Genomic DNA, 22049 nt, shown 5'->3' with positions numbered 1-22049 from the left:
CGAGAGCCCGAGTGCAAGGGAAGCCTTATCACGGAGGCACGGCTAAAGACAACATTTGCAAAATGCCGAATAAAACAAAAAAAGAGAAGGTAAAGTACATATTACGAATATAACACATTCTGGTTGATGATTATAAGAATGTAATGAGTAAAACAGTTATTCTGCAGCATTTGCTAGGGCTGTGTTTTGTTAGTGAAGGCCTCACTAGCCGCTAGCCCGCTAAGGGCGCAATTTTATCCCTGTATTTCTTAAGTCAAAAGATTGACAGTTACACGTTCACAAGAATGTTTAAAAAGCGTTACCGCGATTACATCAGCTGAACATGACGTGTTTTTATTATACGATTCTTATATGTTTGGAGGAATACGCTTTGGGGTTTTACGCTGTTTTACCCGGTGTTTGCTTTACACATCAGTTTTCTATACAGAGATTATAATCGGCCTTTAATATGTGAATAGAGGCGTATTAGTTGACAGATTGCGGCATAAGCTGGACACGCGAACATGTCTGAGTCTCTGCATGAGTCAATGTTTCTGTGCATGAGCATCGTTATATAAACGCTCGATATACAAGTGAACAAGTTTGTCACTGTGTGTGTGTGAGAGATGTTACACTGAATGTGAACTGAAATCATTTATCATTCTCAGAAAGCAGTCAATGTTTTGTGCATGTCATGAAGCCTGGTTCAGAATGTACTTTGCAGTCTCTACCTGTCATAGCAGCCCTGCCGCATGACCTGCCCATGATTTCACTTCTATGCAGACTTGTGTGTTCATTCAGATGTGAAGAGAGGTGGTTTCAGTAGGATATGATGTTTGACAGATGTTTATTTTCTGCTTCTTTTGGTCATCATTTTAGGAACCAACCAAATCTGCAAAAAGCAGCACGAAAAACAGTAATGCCAGTGCCGGAAAGGATGTTGGAACTGAAAATTCAGAAGAGGTAAAGATGGGAGTGTTAAAAAAAAACATCTATAATGTTGAAGAAAGTATTGCTTATACTATGTTTCCACCATGGGGCTGCCTAGTGGAGTTGGCAGAAATACTTGCTTGCGAAGTGTTGTAGCTGGGGTTTTTGATTCCTCAGGGCACAAAAAGGCTACATTTTCAATTTTCAGTGCCTTTTGCAGTGCTCATTATGCGTAGTATTAATATGCAAAGCAATCACTGCACTTTCTATTGATTCTGCTACAACACAGATGTTTTTTTTTCCCTTTAAACCTTGCATGTGGTTTATTTTTTTGCAGTATCATGTGTGGTATGTCGTGCTGACAAATCTAAAATGCGTATTTCATGCTGAGGATGAGTAAAGTATTTGAAACATGCCTCTTTTCTATTTATGCTTTATTAAATAACCACTAAAATTGAAAGTAAATCCTTTTACAAAATGAGCCTAGACTCATGTTATTAAACTTAAAGATAGTTCAGAGATAGTTCACCCCAATTCATTCATGTGGTTAACAACCTTTATGGGTTTCTTTATTCTGTTGAACACTAAAGAAGATGTTTTGAAGAGCTGAATATATATATATATATATATATATATATATATATATATATATATATATATATATATATATATATATATATATATATATATATATATATATATATATATATATATTTATATATATATATTTATAAAAAAATATATATATATTTTTTATAAATATATATATATATATATATATATATATATAAATATATATATATATATATATATATATATATATATATATATATATATATATATATATACACACACACACACACACACATGTTAAAAATAATAATAACAAAATCAAATTACACTATTTTGATGTAAATGCATTTTTATTATGCTTTAAAAAACAGCTTTCTTCACAACAGAACAAAAAAATTAAAGCTAGGGTGATAGAAAGTACAAAGATATAATAAAAACAAAATAAAATTATTGTCCTTTGACATCTTTCTATTATCATGCTATATATACAGCAGCAGAAAAATAAACAGTACCTAGATAGAAAGTACCTTAAATATATGTATTAATATATATACTTTTGATAACACCAAAATAAAAGTATTCTGTCATATGCAAGTCGTCAACTCTTGTAACTTAATGTATCTTCTTTTCAATCTCCAAGTCATGCTTAATTTAAATATAAAAATAGCTTCAGCTGCTTCAAATTTACAGATTTAGCCACAGTTTTACAAATCTATTTAAAGTTGTTTCAATTAGTTTAATGTATGCATCTTCTATAATTTATTTGGCTAATGCACTACCTGACAAAAGTCTTATCGTCGATCCCAGTTGTAAGAGAAACTAATAATAACTTGACCTCTAGTTTATCATTTGGAAAAGTGGCTGAAGGTCGATTTTCTAGATGAATCATCTGTTGAACTGCATCACAAATACAGAAGAAGACCTACTGGAACCAGCATGGACCCAAGCTTCTCACAGATATCAGTCACGTTTGGTGAAGGAAAAAACATAGTTTGGGGTTACATTTCAGTATGGGGGTGTGCAAGAGATCTGCAGAGTGGATGACAACATCAACAGCCTGAGGTATCAAGACAATTGTGCTGCCCATTACATTACAAACCACAGGAGAGGGACAATTCTCCAGCAGGATAGCGCTCCTCATACTTCAGCCTCCACATCAAAGCTCCTGAAAGCAAAGAAGGTCAAGGTGCTCCGAGATTGGCCAGCCCAGTCACCAGACATGAACACTATTGGGCATGTTTGGGGTAAGATGAAGGAGGAGGCATTGAAGATGAATCCAAAAAATCTTGGTGAGCTCTGGGAGTCCTGCAATTCCAGATGACTTTTTTAATCAGTGATTTGAGTCATGTCAGAGATGTATGGATGCAGTCCTCCAAGCTCATGATGGAGTCAGACACAATATTCATTCTGTTTCCACTGCAGCATGACTTTATATTCTATACTGGACATTATTTCTGTTCAGTGACAAGACTTTTGTCTGAGCAAAGTCAGACCTTACTGTCCTAATTAAATAATTCAAAATCGGCGTGATCATATTTAATTTTGGGTAAAATAAGCATAATCTGGAGGCCTTTGCCTTTTATATAAGCCACTTTTGATACCAAATGATCATCTAGAAGTCCAGTTATTTTTTGTTTAGGCAGCTGAATCTCTGTTTACATCCTTGCTCTGTTTTTTAAATGTTGCTGTGGCATCTAAATCCGGTCAGACTTGTTTTTTTAGACCCTTGTAAAGAAGCATTCATTGTGATGGTGATGAGGGAAATGTTGGTTTGTCCCTTTTATATTTTTGGCCTCTACAGTCATTTGCTAGATAATTGCATTTGCATGCATTTAAGTATCAAGTTCTGTCCTTCTAAGTGTGTGTTTGCACTGACGTAATAGCTTGTTTGTTTGATAGTGATGTATATTAGTTTTCTTTAAAGTGCAGAGAGTGTGACGTAGCAGCAGCTGAAGTTTATTGATTTGCTCTATTTTTAAGTCCGGCTCAGTCATGCAACCCCTGTGACTGAGGCCAGCTCGGCAATGTTATGGGCAGGCCTCAACATGTGTCTCACAGCGTCCGTCTGTTCACACAAACACTCGCGCACACACATACGGTTTGTTGCTTAGACCGTGTTGTGCTTTTCTTCATTAGAAGCCATCAGTGCATAGTTGTTTTGGATGCATCACACGCTGATACATTTCCACAGCCATCTGAACTGCGGGTAATGCATTGTGGTTCAGCATTGATTTTGTGCTCCTATAAAGAGATCAGCTTTGTTTTTGTTTTAATCGATGTGCTGGGTTTACAGTGTGATCAGTTGTTTCTATTAAAATATAAATGTGCTCGACTAATATCTTTAAGAAAAGTTATTAAACTACAAAAATAATAAAAAAATCTAAACTTAATATATATTTCTTAATATAATATATAATTTATTATAATTTAATTTAATATATTATTTCATTAAATTTTCCTCTTAAATTTTATTTAATATCTTTCCCCAGCATATAAATTTGGATGTACTAATTTTTGGATATTAATTTTATTTTTATTATTATTATTAGATTAATTCCAGTTTTGTCTTTGAAACTGAATAATCGATTGTATATGCTCAAATATCTGTCTGTCTGTCTGTCGTATCGTTCTATCCATCCATCGTTCTATCTATTGTTCTATCCAAATCATTCTTTCTATCTGTCTATCGTTCTTTCTATCTGTCGTTCTATCTATCACTCTTTCTGTCTGTCATTCTGTTTGTTTCTATCGTTCTTTCTTTAAAAAGTATATCTGTAATCTTTTCTATCTATCTATCTATCTATCTATCTATCTATCTATCTATCTGTCTGTCTGTCTGTCTGTCTGTCTGTCTGTCTGTCTGTCTGTCTGTCTGTCTGTCTGTCTGTCTGTCTGTCTGTCTGTCTGTCTGTCTGTCTATCTATCTATCGTTCTTTCCATATGTATCATTCTATCCATCTGTCATTCTGTTTGTCTATCAATCCATCATTCTATCTATCGTTCTTTCTATCTGTTGTTCTCTGTTTGTGTCTATCATTCTTTCTATCTATATATGTGTATATATATATGTGTGTGTGTGTGTGTGTGTGTGTGTGTGTGTGTGTGTGTGTGTGTGTGTGTGTGTGTGTGTGTGTGTGTGTGTGTGTGTGTGTGTGTGTTTTATTTTATCTGTCTCTATTAATGTTTTAACATCCTTTTCAGCTTTCTATCAACCTCGAATTCTCACTGTCCAGCTTTCTACCGTTCTAACATTCTGTCTGTCTGTCTATCTATGCAGCGTTTTATATATCCATCGTTCTATCGTTTTAGCATTCTTTCTAGTGATCCATCCATCCATCCATCCATCCATCCATCCATCCATCCATCCATCCATCCATCCATCCATCCATCCATCCATCCATCCATCCATCCATCCATCCATCCATCCATCCATCCATCCATCCATCCATCCATCCATCCATCCATCCATCCTGCACGATATTGTATTTCACCAGATGGTTTGAATAGCTCTATTTGTAAACTGGGATGATCAAATCTTTTTCTTTACAGTGCATCTTCATAAATTATAATAAATTACAAGCAAAAATAAATAAATAAATAAACAATGCTTTATGGGTGTCTGGGGAGTCTTAACAGTATTCAAGTACAGAAATTGAACCATCAAATGTAAATTAACATGGTCATCATTGTATAAATGATTTAAATAAAATAATAAATATTTAATAATATCTTTATTTTTTGTTCTATAAGTGTCTGTCTGTCTGTGTGTCTATCTATCTACATACATACACCCCTCAATTTGCTGCTGGAGACTAGTTTCGGGGCTTCTGAGATATTCATTTTGTCATAGGGGAAAATTGGCAGTCTTAGATGGCTTAGTGTGACATTTTCACTGGCGGTAGATTAACTGCCTTTGCAATTAGTCTTAGCCTTACACAAAGTGGCAGAAATATTGTATTAGCTAAGATTTATTTCACACAGTAATAAAAAAGGGTTGTTTTTGCAGTCTGCCTTGGCTTATACACCAGGGTCATATACAGCTTGACATGCATTTTTTTTCTCATTAAAAGACAACAAATTTTAAAATAGTGTCTAGACCTCTTGTTATAATCAAAATATCAATTTATCAAACAAATAGACTTTACAGTGTATAGTATAAAGTATAATATAGTATAATATAAATAAGGACATAGCAGACACTGAAATGAGACACAGATTCAGAGTTCCACATGAGGTGGTAAATAATTAGCTAATAATAAAATTATTATGCACGTAAACACTAGGTGAGCAGATTACATTTGTAACCCCATGTTCTAACAACACAGAATTTTAAATGCAGCCATTAAGAAGCAAAGAATAGTGCACTAACTGCACTCAATTGAAATGGTAAGGTTTGTTATAATCTAATTAATACATATTAAGCCTCTTTAACATTAATAAATGTAGATGCTAAATCACGGATATGTGTTGGCTTGCACTGAGTCACAGTTCTAAAGTTCAATTTCCTTGCTCCAGTTGATGTCATCAATCTGGCAACCTGCGCTTGCGTGTGTGAACTAGGTGTGCAAGACCTAATTCAACCACTGGGTTGTTAACATTTGTTATTGTTTATTTATTTGTTTAGGTTTTACAATTTCTCATTTTAATTCCAATGGCTAAATTCCATTATGCATTAAATATTCTCAAGAATAAAATATGATGTGTTTTTTAAAAGAGTGTACTTGCTTTATGATGCTGTTCTATTGTCATTTTGGCATCATATAATGAGTGGCATGAAATGGTTTTAAAATGACAATACTATCATTTATTGTTTTGCAATACATTTTTGGTGCAATATGTCATGCAACAACAACAAAAACACTGTTTACTGTAAAATACTATAGTATATTTTCATTTGGGTACCTAACAACTGAATCTGGTGTGACGCTTTAAAAGTCTAAAATGACTTCAAACGTAAAACTTTTTTTTTTTTTTAGTTCTTGCACGTTTTTGTAGGTAACAGCATCATTATTTATTTATTTATTTATTTATTTTTCATTATTTATTTGTTTAGGATTTACATTTTCACATTCTCAATCGAATGGCTAATTATTACATTGTTTAAATATCTTTTGGGACAGTCCTACTGGTAACACTGTATTTTTCACGTTTTGCCACATGGTTTCTGTGATGCTTGATCCTTCTGATCTTGCAAGGAAGACATATTTATTTGATAGTGCAGCTCAGGCTACTCATGAATGTTTAATGTGGACTGAATCTAGATATGGTAATAAGGAGGTATGTAGGTTAGGTTAGTTGTGGACTTCAACTCCCATGGCAGTTTGCTTGCAATTTGTTGACTGATGTGGTGCATTGCTTTGTGCTTTAACAGATTTAGTAGTTGCACAGGTGCTATTCGATGTTTCACCGCGGTGAAATACCACAGTTCAACATGGGTTGTTTGGGAAATAAGTGTAAATGTGGGGAAAAAAGGCCAATTTCAGTACAACATCTATACTAGACAACATCATCAGTAGCAAGTAAACAGAAGCTTATTGTTGTACATGCTTTTATTATGTCATTTACTGATTAATATGCAACAATGCCAAGTTTTAGTTCATAATGAGCAGCTTTCTGCTCTCACTTCTGCTTTTTGTTGTTTCTGATGGTCATCATTTATTACAAAGCAAGTCTCTTTTGTCACATTTCTTTATTGCAGTTGGATTTATATTTTTATTTTATTGTATTACTTTTGTTATTTATTCATCGTTTTACAATATAACAATCAGGATAATTATCAAAAGGAATATCCAGCATTAAGTCAGATTTTTATTTTTAAATATATTTTAAATGAAGTACCTTTTTCACCTGCTTTTCTCAGTATTGTTGTACAGCAATGATGTCAAGACCTGAAAGAATCATCAGTCCTGCTTTATATTTAGTTGCCTTATATGTACTTACATCAGAAAATATGTAATGCTTATTGTAATCGTGATTTTCCTAATTGTCCTAACTTGCCTAATTTACCAAGTAAAGCCTTTAAATGGCACTTTAAGCCGAATGCTAATAACCTGAATAATATCTAGTAAAATATTGCGTGCTGTCATCATGGCAAAAACAAACAAATTAGCCATTAGAAATGAGTTAATAAAACTAATATGTTTAGAAATGTTTCAAGGTAAAATCTTCTCTCCTTTAAGCAGAAATTGGGGAAAAAATAGACAGGAATGGCTAATAATTCAAGGGGGATATTAGTTCTGACTTCAACTGTATGTACATAATAAGAGCACCGTATTAAATGAGTAATTTTAAAGTGGTGCTATAGAACAGGACAGTAATGCACCTATTTTGATTCTGAACTTTTTTACTATTTTATTTTTTCAGGCCCAGCAGACAGCCAGCAAGCGTCCGAGCAACAGCACTCCACCTCCCACTCAGCTCAACAAAATTAAGTACTCAGGTGGGCCACAGATTGTAAAGAAGGAGCGTCGACAGAGTTCATCACGATTCAACCTCAGCAAGAATCGGGAACTGCAGAAACTTCCCGCCCTCAAAGGTAAAAAAAAAAAAGCTACTCTAAACAGAACACAGCCTGAAGAGGCAGCGTTTATAGCTCTCTTTTTTTTGAAGATTTCTTGGAAATGATCAAATGATCTGTTGTTGTGTACGTTTCACAGTGAATAGTGCTAATTGTGTAAAACGTTGGAGGGCAGCCTCACATGACGCCTGCATTGGTATTACTATTATTATTTTTGCCTGTTAATGTGGCAGATGGAGCTGTTATGCCGAAATATGATTTGGATTTATATATAGAAACTATATATAAATATAAATTGAAAGCTTGATGTCTACTTTCCATATCTGGTGACTGATTTTTAATTATTCATTCATTCATTCATTTTCTTGTCGGCTTAGTCCCTTTATTAATTTGGGGTTGCCACAGCGGAATGAACCGCCAACTTATCCAGCAAGTTTTTACGCAGCGGATGCCCTTCCAGCTGCAACCCATCTCTGGGAAACATCCACACACACATTCACACACACACACTCATAGACAGGACAATTTAGCCTACCCAATTCACCTGTACCGCATGTCTTTGGACTGTGGGGGAAACCGGAGCACCCGGAGGAAACCCACGCGAAGGCAGGAAGAACATGCAAATTCCACACAGAAACGCCAACTGAGCCGAGGTTCGAACCAGCGACCTTCTTGCTGTGAGGCGACAGCACTACCTACTGCGCCACTGCCTCGCCCCCTGATTTTTAATTATTATTATTTTTTTATTCAGTTATTCAATTATTTATTAATTTGCAACAAGGATACTCACTCCAAAAGTATTACTTTGCTACAGCAATCTACATGTGAATGTTTTTAGATGTTATTTAGAAGCTAAATTAAACGCCAAACTTCACATACTACTTCAGAATGTTTTGGACTACTTTACATACATTGTAGAAAGTATAAATAAATGCAGGTCATATTGCTTAACATAGGGTGTGACCTTGAATGGTCACCAATGGAAACTGCGCCCAAACAAAATCTTTGTGAAAGCTTAATTCTTGAGATATCAACTTTAAATTTGGAATATAACCTGTTTAGATATTTAGCTTAATTTTTTTCTGTTATTTTAGGCTTAAACAGGTTTTGTAAAATACACATTTTTAAATAATATAATTAAATACACATTTTTAAATAATATAATTAAATACACATTTTTAAATAATATAATTAAATACACATTTTTAAATAATATAATTAAATACACATTTTTAAAGAATATAATTAAATACACATTTTTAAAGAATATAATTAAATACACATTTTTAAAGAATATAATTAAATACACATTTTTAAAGAATATAATTAAATGCACATTTTTAAAGAATATAATTAAATGCACATTTTTAAATAATATAATTAAATGCACATTTTTAAATAATATAATTAAATGCACATTTTTAAATAATATAATTAAATGCACATTTTTAAATAATATAAATAAATGCACATTTTTAAATAATATAATTAAATACACATTTTTAAATAATATAATTAAATGCACATTTTTAAATAATATAATTAAATACACATTTTTAAAGAATATAATTAAATGCACATTTTTAAAGAATATAATTAAATGCACATTTTTAAAGAATATAATTAAATGCACATTTTTAAATAATATAATTAAATGCACATTTTTAAATAATATAATTAAATGCACATTTTTAAATAATATAATTAAATGCACATTTTTAAATAATATAAATAAATGCACATTTTTAAATAATATAATTAAATACACATTTTTAAATAATATAATTAAATGCACATTTTTAAATAATATAATTAAATACACATTTTTAGATAATATAATTAAATACACATTTTTAAATAATATAATTAAATGCACATTTTTAAATAATATAATTAAATACACATTTTTTTGTTTTTTATTTTCATAAACCTAAAGGTACATGCATTTCGTTTGAACTTTTTAAACTTTCTTTACTCAAGTACAACCCGAGTCATCTTTGAAATGAGACCAAGGTTAAATCTAATCAATAAAGCACTGCAGACTGGGATTCATTAAAGTTAATCATCTCTCTTTTTTATGTTTGTTCAAAAAGTGAGGGTGACAGTCTAGGAGTAAATCTCTCTGTTTTGTTCTCCTGTTGGTGGTGTTTTTTCTCAGTCAGGGAAAGCCTGTACTGTCTGGCCACACAGGGAGTTTGAGCACATGACAACTCATAGACGGTAATTGGATCAGCAGTGCAAGTGTCTGCACTAAGTAGGACAGTGAAACCTTGTCACCGCTCACATTTTAGAGAGTTACTGTCTAATCTCCAACCTAATCAAGCTTGCTCATTTCTAAGAAACTGATGGGGATTTTACTTAGAAAGTGTGTGAGTGTGTGGTTTAATTAAATTAGCACTGTCATGGGTTAATGTTTTGTTTTTATTATAGTAGTTCCTGTTTACCCTTGATATTAATATTCATGCCAGGTGGTCTGACTAGATGGAACAATTAATGATTTAGTAGAGTCAACCACGCTCCTGGAGGACCACCAACTCTGCACTGTCTCCTTTGTCTGTCACACCCTTAACAGGTCTTTCAGTCTCTGCTAATAAGCTGATGATGTGAATTCAGGTGTATTTTGGTTAAGGAGACTTGGGCTGTTTCTCAATATACGTTCTTCAGTGGTCTTGCATCCTCGTGTTCTCATGTAACGTCATTATCAGCTGCCAAAGTTCAGTTCCAATACTTAAGATCGCAAGTACGGAGGACGTGTGAAACTTCTTGGATGTGTTCTTGATATCGAGGGCGCAACAATGCTAACTTGAGCATTGATATCGCTCTAGAAGTCCCAGAAGTCATTGCGACTGTAGGTGGGAAGCGCAGCATTTTATACAGGTTTATTATTAAAGATATAATTTACTTACCTCAGGAGCTTCCCTAAATGAAACGGTGACTATAAACATTACCATGGACATTTTAATAAAGGAATTAAACGTTAAGGGTGTTTGTTTGCTGAAATTCATATTAAAATCTGTTTTATTTATATTGTGCAATGCATAGTTATAATGTTTTGATGCAGAGTATATATTTTGAAAAGGGGAAAAACACTAAATCTTTGTATGCATGCTGTAATGTTTAAATAATTTTTTATTTAAAACGCATGAAGGTCATGTGACCATCAGGAAGAACGCAGCATCTCATTCCTCACAGGACGCAATCTCTGTTCTCGTGGTCTCCAGAGTTCGTTCTTCCGAGGATACCTGGCAAGACCGGTCTTTACAAGAACACAAGTCCGTTCTCTGCATTCTTGGAATTGAGAAACAGCCTTGGGCTGTTTCTCAGTATGCGTTAAGTCTTAAATTGACTAAAATGTTGTCTTGTATCATTTAAATGGATCTTAATTTTCCTTTCTTTATGTAAAGTTACCCAGTCGATCCAACACATCCAGACACAACTAATAAAGGTCTTGTTGCCTATCCAAGTTTTAGGAACAACAAATAATAACTAGTCTTCTAGTTGATCATTTGGTAGCAGAAGTGGCTTTTAAGAAAGGCAAAGGCCTCTAGATTACACTTATTTTACTAAAATAAAATATGATCATGCCTTGATTTTTAAATATTCAAATAATACCGTAAGATCTGACTTTGCATAGACAAAAGTCTTTTCACTTATCAGAAATAATGTCCAGTATAGAATATAAATTCATGCTGCAGTGGAGACAGAATGAATATTGTGTCTGACTCCATCATGAGCTTGGAGGACTGCATCCACACATCTCTGCAATGACTCAAATCACTGATTAATAAAGTCATCTGGAATGGCAAAGAAAGCGTTCTTGCAGGACTCCCAGAGCTCATCAAGATTCTTTCGATTCATCTTCAATGCCTCCTCCTTCATCTTACCCCAGACATGCTCAATAATGTTCATGTCTGGTGACTGGGCTGGCCAATCCTGGAGCACCTTGACCTTCTTTGCTTTAAGAAGCTTTGATGTGGAGGCTGAAGTATGAGGAGCGCTATCCTGCTGAAGAATTTGCCCTCTCATGTGGTTTGTAATGTAATCGGAAGCACAAATGTCTTGATAACTCAGGCTGTTGATGTTGTCATCAACTCTGCAGATCTCTCGCACGCCCCCATACTGAAATGTAACCCCAAAACTTAACTGATTTCTATGAGAATCTTGGGTCCATGCTGGTTCCAGTCTTCTGCAGTATTTGTGATGATTGGGATGCAGCTCAACTGATGATTCATCGAAAAAACCTACCTTCGGACACTTTTCCAAATGATCAACTCGAAGTCAAGTTATTATTTGTTCCTCTTACAACTGGGATCGACAATAAGACTGTTGTCAGGTAGTGTACAACTAGGGTCTGCTTGTTTTCACATTATTTTAAAAGTGGCTAAGAAATAACTAATAAGAATTTGTTTTTGCTGTCCTTTAATAGCCCTATGTAAGTCTGAAATGTCGTTCTTCACGGTCTTAGAAAGGTCTTAAATTTGACTTGGTGAAACCTGCAGAAACCCTGCTCTAATGTGAAACACCAGTTTACTTTGAAATGTCTTCCTTCATGGAGAAAACAATTACTGCAGCGATTTGTTTCGTAGTGTTTAAGTTGTACCCTCAACATCGCTCTCGACTGACTATAACTGTATCTTAAAATACTCTAGCTTACATAATGCGTCACGATGTTTCTTGAGGAGTCTTGGCCATTTACTGTATTCACCTTTCTGTGAGGGGTGCCAAACAGACGCATGCACCAGAACAATGTGTCTGTGTGTTTGTTTCTGGCCCAGGCAACGCTACCTCTAGTGGTCTGGCACTGTCTCTGGATGTTCACATGGCAAACAAACAGAGGAAGCACGGAGATCTCCCTTTTCCTGTCTTTGTGTGAGAACTAAGTCAAACTAGCTCTGTGTTCGTCTAGGAATTCGACTGAAGCGAGCGATTTATACCAATTTATCAGCCATCATTGAGAAATTTATTGATGAGTTCATTACTTTCCTTGATGTTTCTTTCATTTTTTATCACCCTATGTGTGTTGCATTTTCATTCTTTGTATGTTTAACCTTCTATACATTTATTTGAATATGAATAAGCCATTATCAAACAGACTGGAATTTGATTGCACCAGTTCGAACGGCACCCGTGAAATTGGAAGATTTGGCAAGTTTAATTAAGCCGTTCCAATGTTGATGCTACAGCAACTAATCATGCAATACTTGGAGATTATCTGATTTTTTTTTTTTTTTTTGGCATTGCAATATATATTTACATATTAACAAATAACATTAAAGCCATTTTACAATGTCATTTGCATTCTACCTCATCAATGACAAAGTTTATAATTGAACTTTTACCTAATAAGACATTTGTTAGAATGTATAGGACATTTGCCTTTTTAACATCAAATTCTAAAATCTAAATAACCTTAAAAAATTTATAAATATTTTATTCTGTTCATGGCTATTTGCATGATTTTGCTGTTATATATAATCATTATATAATAGTGGTGTAATGGATCACTAATCCCACGGTTCGGATCACATTATGGTTTTTTTAGTCATGGATCAGACCATTTTTCGGATCCGTCAAAAAAGGGGAGGCGACAAATATAATTTGCTTTCCATTTACTACAAATACAGTACTGCTAAAAAATTTGTTTTACTAAAGATAACTTGGAACCTGTAATTTTATAAAAAATTAAATAAAGGAATAATTAGCTGAATTAAAAAAATAGTAAAATATTCAGCACTGTGAAAAATTCACTGTTACAGCTACTGTTGCTGACAACGCTAAATGTAGAAATCTCACATAGTTGTACAACTCATGTTTATTTTTACTCTCATTTTCAATAAATGATTTAGTTGTTTACTCATAAAACTTCGTTTCATTGCTAGATGTGTCGTTTTTTGAAGAATTATTCAGTGGCATATTTTTGATGGAGGTTGTTGCCACCTATTGGCTAAATAATATAATTGCTGCCCACAACTTTCACTTTTGAGTGTCATGTAAAATGCATATCACGGGCATTGTGGTCTTTACCATAAACATCAGTGATTATATTTAAACTTTAAACTGTTCTCCCAGTTATTCTGTGTTATTTGACTGTTTGTAAACTAAAGACTGAATCTCTTTCTTGATTTTTGTATTTTTCAATCATAGATTTGAATGAAGCCACTGGAAGGATTAATAAACATATGCAAATCCTCATCATATGTATAATTTGTTGCGTGGGTGTTGAGATCCTGATCTTTTAATGATTAATTGTGCAGCTTACACTGAATACATTAATACAGGCTAAACAATTCATGTTAGAAAACACCTTTAATAACCTAAGAAACCCACTACATCCTGAATAACCTACCACAACTTCATCATTATATTTTACAGGAAAGCCTAAATGCTTTCATATATGTTATTTAAATGACGCGAGAGACGACCTCTCTGCAATTTGCTCCAAATTTAGTAAAGTTAAAAAAAAAAAGTAAGAATCGCAGATCAACTGTGATCCACTACACCCCTATTAAACAAGGTGATTCAAAAAGAATACCACAACTTTAAAAATCAAGAACTCTGCAAAGAAGAAAAGGAGAGCCATGCTCTTTCTGTCTTCGATTTAAGGAAGCTCTGAAGTTTTTAAAAACCTTAAGTGCTCTTCACATTGATTAATTACCCAAGCTTCCATCATGTTTCTTTGATTTAAGTGACAGATTTTCAAAGTTGCGGTATTCTTTTTCAATCACCCTTTATAATCAATGGCGTAAAATGATCTCAAAATGACAATAATATTGTTTATCGCAACAATTTCTGTAATGATATATAGCACAATAAAAATTCCTTATTGAGACAGGCCTAGGTGTCAGTGTAAAGTCTTAAATTCCATAGTGTAAAGATAAGGCCTTAATTAGTCTTAATGCCCTAAATCTCTTAAAATTACATCTTAAAATTGCATAAAGTTGATTTCATATAGGTGGAACCCAATAAAGTAACCGCTGGTGGGGATTTACTTTATATTGGCTTTTGACAGTTGCATTAACCCATGCATTAGCAAATAAAGAACTAGAGATTAGATAGAACTGATGGGACATTTTACTCTTGGGGTGCTGTGTTTCAGTGCATGGACATACAGTTGAATTATTAGCGCTCTTGGATCATTAGCCCCACTGTCTATGTTCTCCCCCCAATTTCGAGACTAGTATTCAGTTTAAAGTGACATTTAAAGGCTTAACTAGGTTAATTAGGCAAGTCATTGTATAACGATGGTTCTGTAGACAATTTAAAATAAATATATTGCTTAAGGGGGCTAATAATATTGACCTTAAAATGGCTTAAAAAATTTAAAAGCTGCTTTTATTCTAGCCGAAATAAAACAAATAAGACTTTCTCTAGAAGAAAAAAATATTATAGGCAATACTGCAAAAAAATTCTTGGTCTGTTAAACATCATTTATGTCTTCAAATGCACATTCTAACATGCGCAGAGCCAGTTAGTAATTAAAGCAATGGGGGACATGCAAAATACAATTTCTATATGCATATTGAACTGAGGAGGTCTTTCCATACAGTTCTATATTATGTTATATTGAGTATTGAGCGGCATCTTTAGTAAATAGGCATGTAGACTGAAGTAATATTCATTATGAATAGAGTCTGATTGATAATAAATACATCAGTGGACTAAAAGCTGATACAGGTGGAGGCAGAATGCAGACGACAGCATGCATAATTTATTTGTGGATGTATTTTAGCTGTGTGCACAAGTAGATGAATTCACGGTTAGCTCTGTTCTCATTTTTTTTTAACATAAGTGGATTACGTAAGTTTTAAGATGACATATTTTGAACAGGCTTTCGAATGACTGCTGGCATATATTTTCACAGTTTTGTGGAGAACATCGTGTGTCACGCAGTTGTTGCCTGCAGCAGGATGATCTCAGTATACCATACAGATGTCCGTGCAGTAATAAGACCGCTTATTGTGTGAGGCATAGAGAACTGTCACTGAACTGTCACTCTGACTGCTGAGGAATGTTCAGTTTATTTTTAAGTAGTGCTGGGCAAAGTTATCTGCAATTATTCACATTTAAAGTTAAGATATATATGTACATGATATACACTTACTGGCCACTTTAATAGGTACATCATACTAGTACCGGGTTGGACCCCCTTTACATGACATGATAGCATCACACAGTTGCAGCAGATTTGTCGGCTGCACGTCCAGGGTGCGAATCCATCGTTCCACCACATCACAAACTTGCTCTATAAGATTGAGATCTGGTGACTGTGGAGGCCATTTGAGTACAGTGAACTCATTGTCATGTTCAAGAAAACAGATGATTTGCGTCTCATGACATGGTGCGTTATCCTGCTGGAAGTAGCCATCAGAAGTTGGGTACACTGTGATAAAGGGATGGACATGATCAGCAACAATACTCTGGTACGCTGTGGCGTTAACATGTAGCTCAATTGGTACTAATGAGCTCAAAATGTGCCAATAAAATATCCTCCACACCATTACACCACCACCAGCAGCCTGAACCGTTGATACAAGGCAAGATGGATCCATGTTTTCATGTTGTTGATGCCAAATTCTGACCCTACCATCCAAATGTGACAGCAGGAATCGAGACTCATCAGAGCAGGCAACGTTTTTTTTAAAATCTTCTATTGTCCAATTTTGGTGATCCTGTGTGAATTGTAGCCTCAGTTTCCTGTTCTTAGCTGACAGGAGCGGCACCCGGTGTGGTCTTCTGCTGCCGTAGCCCATCCGCCTCAATGTTGGATGTGTTGTGTATTCAAAGATGCTCTTCTGCATTCCTCGGTTTTAACGAGTGCTTATTTGAGTTACTGTTACCTTTCTATCTGCTCGAAACAGTCTGGCCATTCTTCACTGGAAACACCTTGATTCGTTAGATCAGCTGTGTTTGATTAGGGTTGGAGCAACACTGTGCAGAGCTGCGGCCCTCCAGGAATCAAGTTTGAGACCTATGCTCTAAACGGGACACTGCTAATGTGATGCTGCAGCTTTTTGTGGAGAAAGATGTTTATGAAACTGTTCTTTCCTCTCAGCTGCCATCGTCATGTTTAGGTGTACATGTGAGCAGCGTGACACATTTACAATCTGACTTATGGGGATGTTGGAGTCTTCAAAAACAGTACATCATTGCTCAGCCCTTTCCAACTTTTATACCCTCAAACAGAACATACTGAAGTCATTACTGCTAAAAGTGCATCTACACACATTGGAAAGTTTGTCGACCATGGCTTTTCTATCTTGTTTTCTATCTTAAATCTCTTCTATCTTTTCTTTTTGTTAAAATAGTAATGACAGTGTAAGAACTGATGCTTTATATTTCAAATTGTAAGATCTGACAAGGACTATCTATAGTTGTTTTCTTTTTAAGTCTGTCCTGATATGGAAAAGCGTGAAATTCAGTAGGGTTTTCACATGACTATATTTTCACAATATCAGATATGAAATGGGATTTTTACCATTACTAAAGAATATTCAGCGATTACACTATTTGGTTTGCTGCTGACAAAAGCAGGTCATTGGGCCATAATTTGGACGATTAGCCTGGGTTATGTTTAGCTCATGCTCCACCGTGAAAATAATCTGCTATGACTCCAAACACTCAAGCTGTTGCACTGAATCCAGCTCAGTGTCCTCTAGGAGAGCGTTTTAGAATTTCATGCCTACCCTGTGTGCTGGTTGCTTCATATAGTTGACGTCAAATTATTAGTCCTCTGTCAGGGTTTGGGAGATGGTAATTGCATTTAACAGGACCCAATTGCAAATAACCAAGGATTTTATTATTAAAAAGAAACTAAAACAACCTTGTGGGGGAAAAGCACAGAATATTACAAGACTGGCTTGACTCAGCAGGACTTGAAATCACTTTTAGGGTGCTTTCACACCTACACTTTTGTTTCAGAACCTGACTCGTTTGCCTTACTCTGGAGCGGATCGATTGCAGTGAGAAAGCGATCTGATCCGAGCGCGGTTATCCGCTTAAGTGTGACGTCACGCGAAGCGGCTTCCGGGTCCAAGCGCTCTATTTAACTGAATGGGGAGACTCATGAAATGGTAATAATAAACGTTTACAAAGCGATTTAATACTTTCGAAAATCACAATGGCAGTAAATATGTCCATGCCTAATATCCGATGGTCAGAAAGTGATTAATTTTTTATAAATTGTAAAATTTTTGGTATTTGTTATGCAGCAAGCCCGGAGATTGTTGTGTACACTATGACTTTATGTAAAATTAACTTTAATGTGCGATAGGAATAAAACGTGATCATAAACGAAGATTTCTCCACTCAAATAAATGGCAGCTTGGACCCGGAAACAGTATTACATACGTCACAAACACGTCACCACTTAACAAGCGGATATCACAGTGTTTTATGGATACGTAATATGCATACGGCTATATGAAGAGAGAATTATGAGTAGAGCGGGAAGTTTCGCGAGTCTCCAGATGCCCGCAAACGAATGATAATCTCCCGGTAATCTCGCTTCTCCCTCCCGGCCCTCAAATAGGCTACGTCGCGCACCCTTCTCACCCCTCCCCACCGCATCTCTCCTCACTTTTTTAGACAAGTTACGCGCACCTTGTCAAACACCACCAAATCTCCACCTCTCCTGACAGCTGAGTGAGACTCTGCAAAATAAACCCTGACACTCTGACCAATGTGAGGAGAGTTTCCCCGCACGTGACTTGTTTTAGCTCTTTTGGTCCGATTAGAAACTTTGCAGTGTGAAAGCGAACCGCACCAAGAGCAAAGAGCAACAATGTAACAATTGTAATCTCTGTTTCAAAACAACTGAATCGATTCACAGGTGTGAAAGCACTCTTATTGTCACATCATCAGCAGCACGTGTGCTGTGATGAATGTAAAACTTAGGACTTGACTGACACATGAACAACAATGACGGACCAGCACAGGACAGAACACACTGGGAGAATAAATAGGGAACGCAAACCAATAAACTGACAAGTGGGCTGGTGAACATAATGATAAGTAATAGATAACTATGTGGGTGGGACAAGACACCAGATGGGAGAGCACATGGTACAAAGACACAACACAAGCCATGTGCTCATGTAAATCGGAACTAGAACACACAGCCAGTGAGAGAACCATTTACAGCGTGTTCTCATGAAACCTGCGTTCACACCAGATGCGGATGAAGCATCAAGCGCGAGTGATTCACATGTTAAGTCAATGCAAAGACATGAATAGACCTCCTGCAGCGTGATATGCGTGAATGAGACTGCGCGAATGAGTCAATTTGTTCAAGTTGGGAAGTCTGAACTTCAGGGGACATATGTGCCGCGTTAACCAATCAGGACCTTGCTCTTGTAGGAGAGTAATTTATGATGTAGCGCCTGTTGTGGGTGTGCCAAGGGAAAATCCTCTTGCCGACACCAAACAGCTCATCAAACTGGTCTCGGCTCAGTCGCAAGCACCGCTGAAAGCTTCCATCATCCAGGTATAGTTTCTGGAGGAGTTGATGAACTCCCAGAGCTGGGCGCACCTCTGAAAGGATCTAATGGACTCGAAATGAATTGACAAAGTTTATCAGCCTTCCTAAAGCACATAAACACAGCTATTATCTCAATCAAATCCATGTTAGCCATTACAAACAAAGCTATAATACCGGGCACACAGAAGCCCTGCCCATGACGCAAATCCACATCTGGTGTTAAGTGAATTTGACGCGTTTATGAAGCGTGTAAACTTGGCATTTTCATGTGCCTACGGTCGAATAGCATGATTTTATTTGCGCGTTCTGCATCTGGTGTGAACACGACATAAAGCATGCAGGTCTTGTACACATAAACCACGTGCTAAACACAACATCAACACAACACTTTTGCATGTTGATATGTTCATAATAAGTGTGTGTGCTGCCGCTCACCAGCTGCTTTACGTGCACATGCATGAGCTTGAAGGTGAACAAACAACGGCTTATCATAAGCATTTTATCGATAATTATTTACACCGTTGGCATTAAGAAGGAACTTAGAAACATTATCTGACTAACATCTAGCAGCTAAATGTGTCTGGGAAAACATTCACAGGCTTTTATTCTCATAAACCGCGCGCATGTGAATGCGTTTGACTGTTCTGATTGGCTAAAGTAGACGTCTCGCGTCAGCACGTTTTAGACGTGAACACGTTCTTTCCGGCAATCTTCCTTCTGCATTCACACAGCGCAGCAATTTGGCAAATTACCGGTAATCTTACAACTTCTCTTTCCGGAAAATAGCAGGAATGAATTTACCTGTATTTTTCAAAAAGGGCCTGATTACACATACAGACCTTTCTGGAAAATTGATGGTAATTTTGCTGAAAGGTCTGTATGTGTGAAAGGGGCTATAGACAAGACATATGAGTGCTTAACCCAAAATAAATAACTTGAGCACGACATACTAGGCAAGACAGGACTAATGTCCGGACTCTGTCACTGAAACAAGAATTAACAAGACTGAAGTGGCAGAATTGTGACATCCTCCTGCAATTTTTATTTTATTGTTTTTCCTTTTTACCAAATGATGTTTAACGGAGCAAGGAAATTTTCACCAGTGTTTTTGATAATATTTTTTCTTCTAGAAAAAGTCTTATTTGTTTTTATTTTGCATAGAAAAAAGTTTTTACAATTTTTTTTAAGGTCAATATTATTAGCCCCCTAATAGAGCTGCACGATCAATTGTTAAAAGATCGCGATCTCGATTCGACCCCCTAGACGATCTTAATCCAGCATTTCTACGATTCTGTCAGTCATATTTTCAAGTTTAGTAGAGAAAAAAAGGCAGCCGCACGAGTCTATTTATTTTTTCACACACATTGCTCAGTGACATTGACACCACCAAACGATGTTGAATGAGTCACACACTGTATTTATAAGGTATAGTTCACCTAAAAATGTAATTTTTGTCTTCATATAATGATGTTTTCGCGATCCGGAAATCACAGCTGCTGACCGTGAGCTGTTATCACAGAAGGGGCGCGCGCTTAATGATAGAAGCGCGCGCGTCTACTTTAGTGAACAGAGCCTGCATATGTTGCGAGCAACAGGAAATACAGTTGCAACTAATATTCAGTTTGTGGCACAGAGTGATCGTTTGGGAGCCGCGCGAAGTATGAACAAGCACTTAGCAGTCAAAATGAAACTGAAAGTGTGCACTTCATTTAAATGATCAAATCGCATTTTAGAGTTATGATTACGACAAGCATTTGATACGTTTTTTCTTTCATAGCGAACACACAGTTGTGCATAAAAATAAATGTTTACAATGTCAGTATAACTACTCTAGCCTATATATTGTTGAATATAATCTGATAATGGCAAATGTCTGATTTTACCAGTGAATTAATATTGTATAATATGACAGATTGCAAGCATATATCTCAAATATAATAATTCAACATCAGAATTATTATAAGTAGAATAGAATTATTTATATAAACCAGTAGACCTACACATTATTATCGATGTTGTGCCGTATGTTTGTTTTTACCATACCTTTATTTTACTTTTACAGAATCGTGAGAAAATATTTTAAGCAAAAAAATCACGATTCTCATTTTAGCCAGAATCGTGCAGCTCTACCCGCTAAGCAATATATATTTTTTTAAATGTCTACAGAACAACCCATTGTTTTACAATGACTTGTCTAATTACTCTAACTTGTCTAATTAACCTAGTTAAGCCTTTAAATGTCACTTTAAGCTGAATACTAGTATCTTAAAAATATACTGTAAAATAGTATGTACTGTCATGTTATTAAAACTATTACTATGTTTAGAAATGTGTTGAAAAAAAATCTTCTTTCTGTTAAACAGAAATTGGGGGGAAATGTAAGGGGGATAATAATTCTTCAACTGTATATCAGTTTGGTCATGTGGGGTAAGGCCCAGAAGTTAGCAGTATTAGCAGCTCTTTTGGTTTTGTCATGCTCTCAGCACACTATTGTGTGACCACTTATCACTTTAAAAGACTATTTTAATCATCTTGCCCTTTGAACCATGCACATCTCACTCTTATTTTTTATCA

At 35.4% G+C, this 22049-nt stretch overlaps 1 protein-coding gene across 1 annotated transcript in view; it reads left to right on the top strand.

Moving 5' to 3' along the window:
* ppp2r5d (protein phosphatase 2, regulatory subunit B', delta) overlaps positions 1-22049 on the top strand; it is a 64553-nt gene continuing 42504 nt past the window's right edge. Inside the window, exons 1-3 of the mRNA NM_213318.1 lie at positions 1-89; positions 859-942; positions 7846-8017. Of these exons, the coding sequence (NP_998483.1) occupies positions 63-89; positions 859-942; positions 7846-8017 (283 nt within the window). The 5' untranslated portion in view covers positions 1-62. The remainder of the gene's footprint in view (positions 90-858; positions 943-7845; positions 8018-22049) is intronic.

This window comes from Danio rerio, chromosome 13 (assembly GCF_052040795.2).
Source record: "Danio rerio strain M-AB ecotype USA chromosome 13, GRCz13ab, whole genome shotgun sequence".
Lineage (NCBI taxonomy): Eukaryota > Metazoa > Chordata > Actinopteri > Cypriniformes > Danionidae > Danio > Danio rerio.
This window is presented reverse-complemented; position numbering and strand designations above follow the sequence as displayed.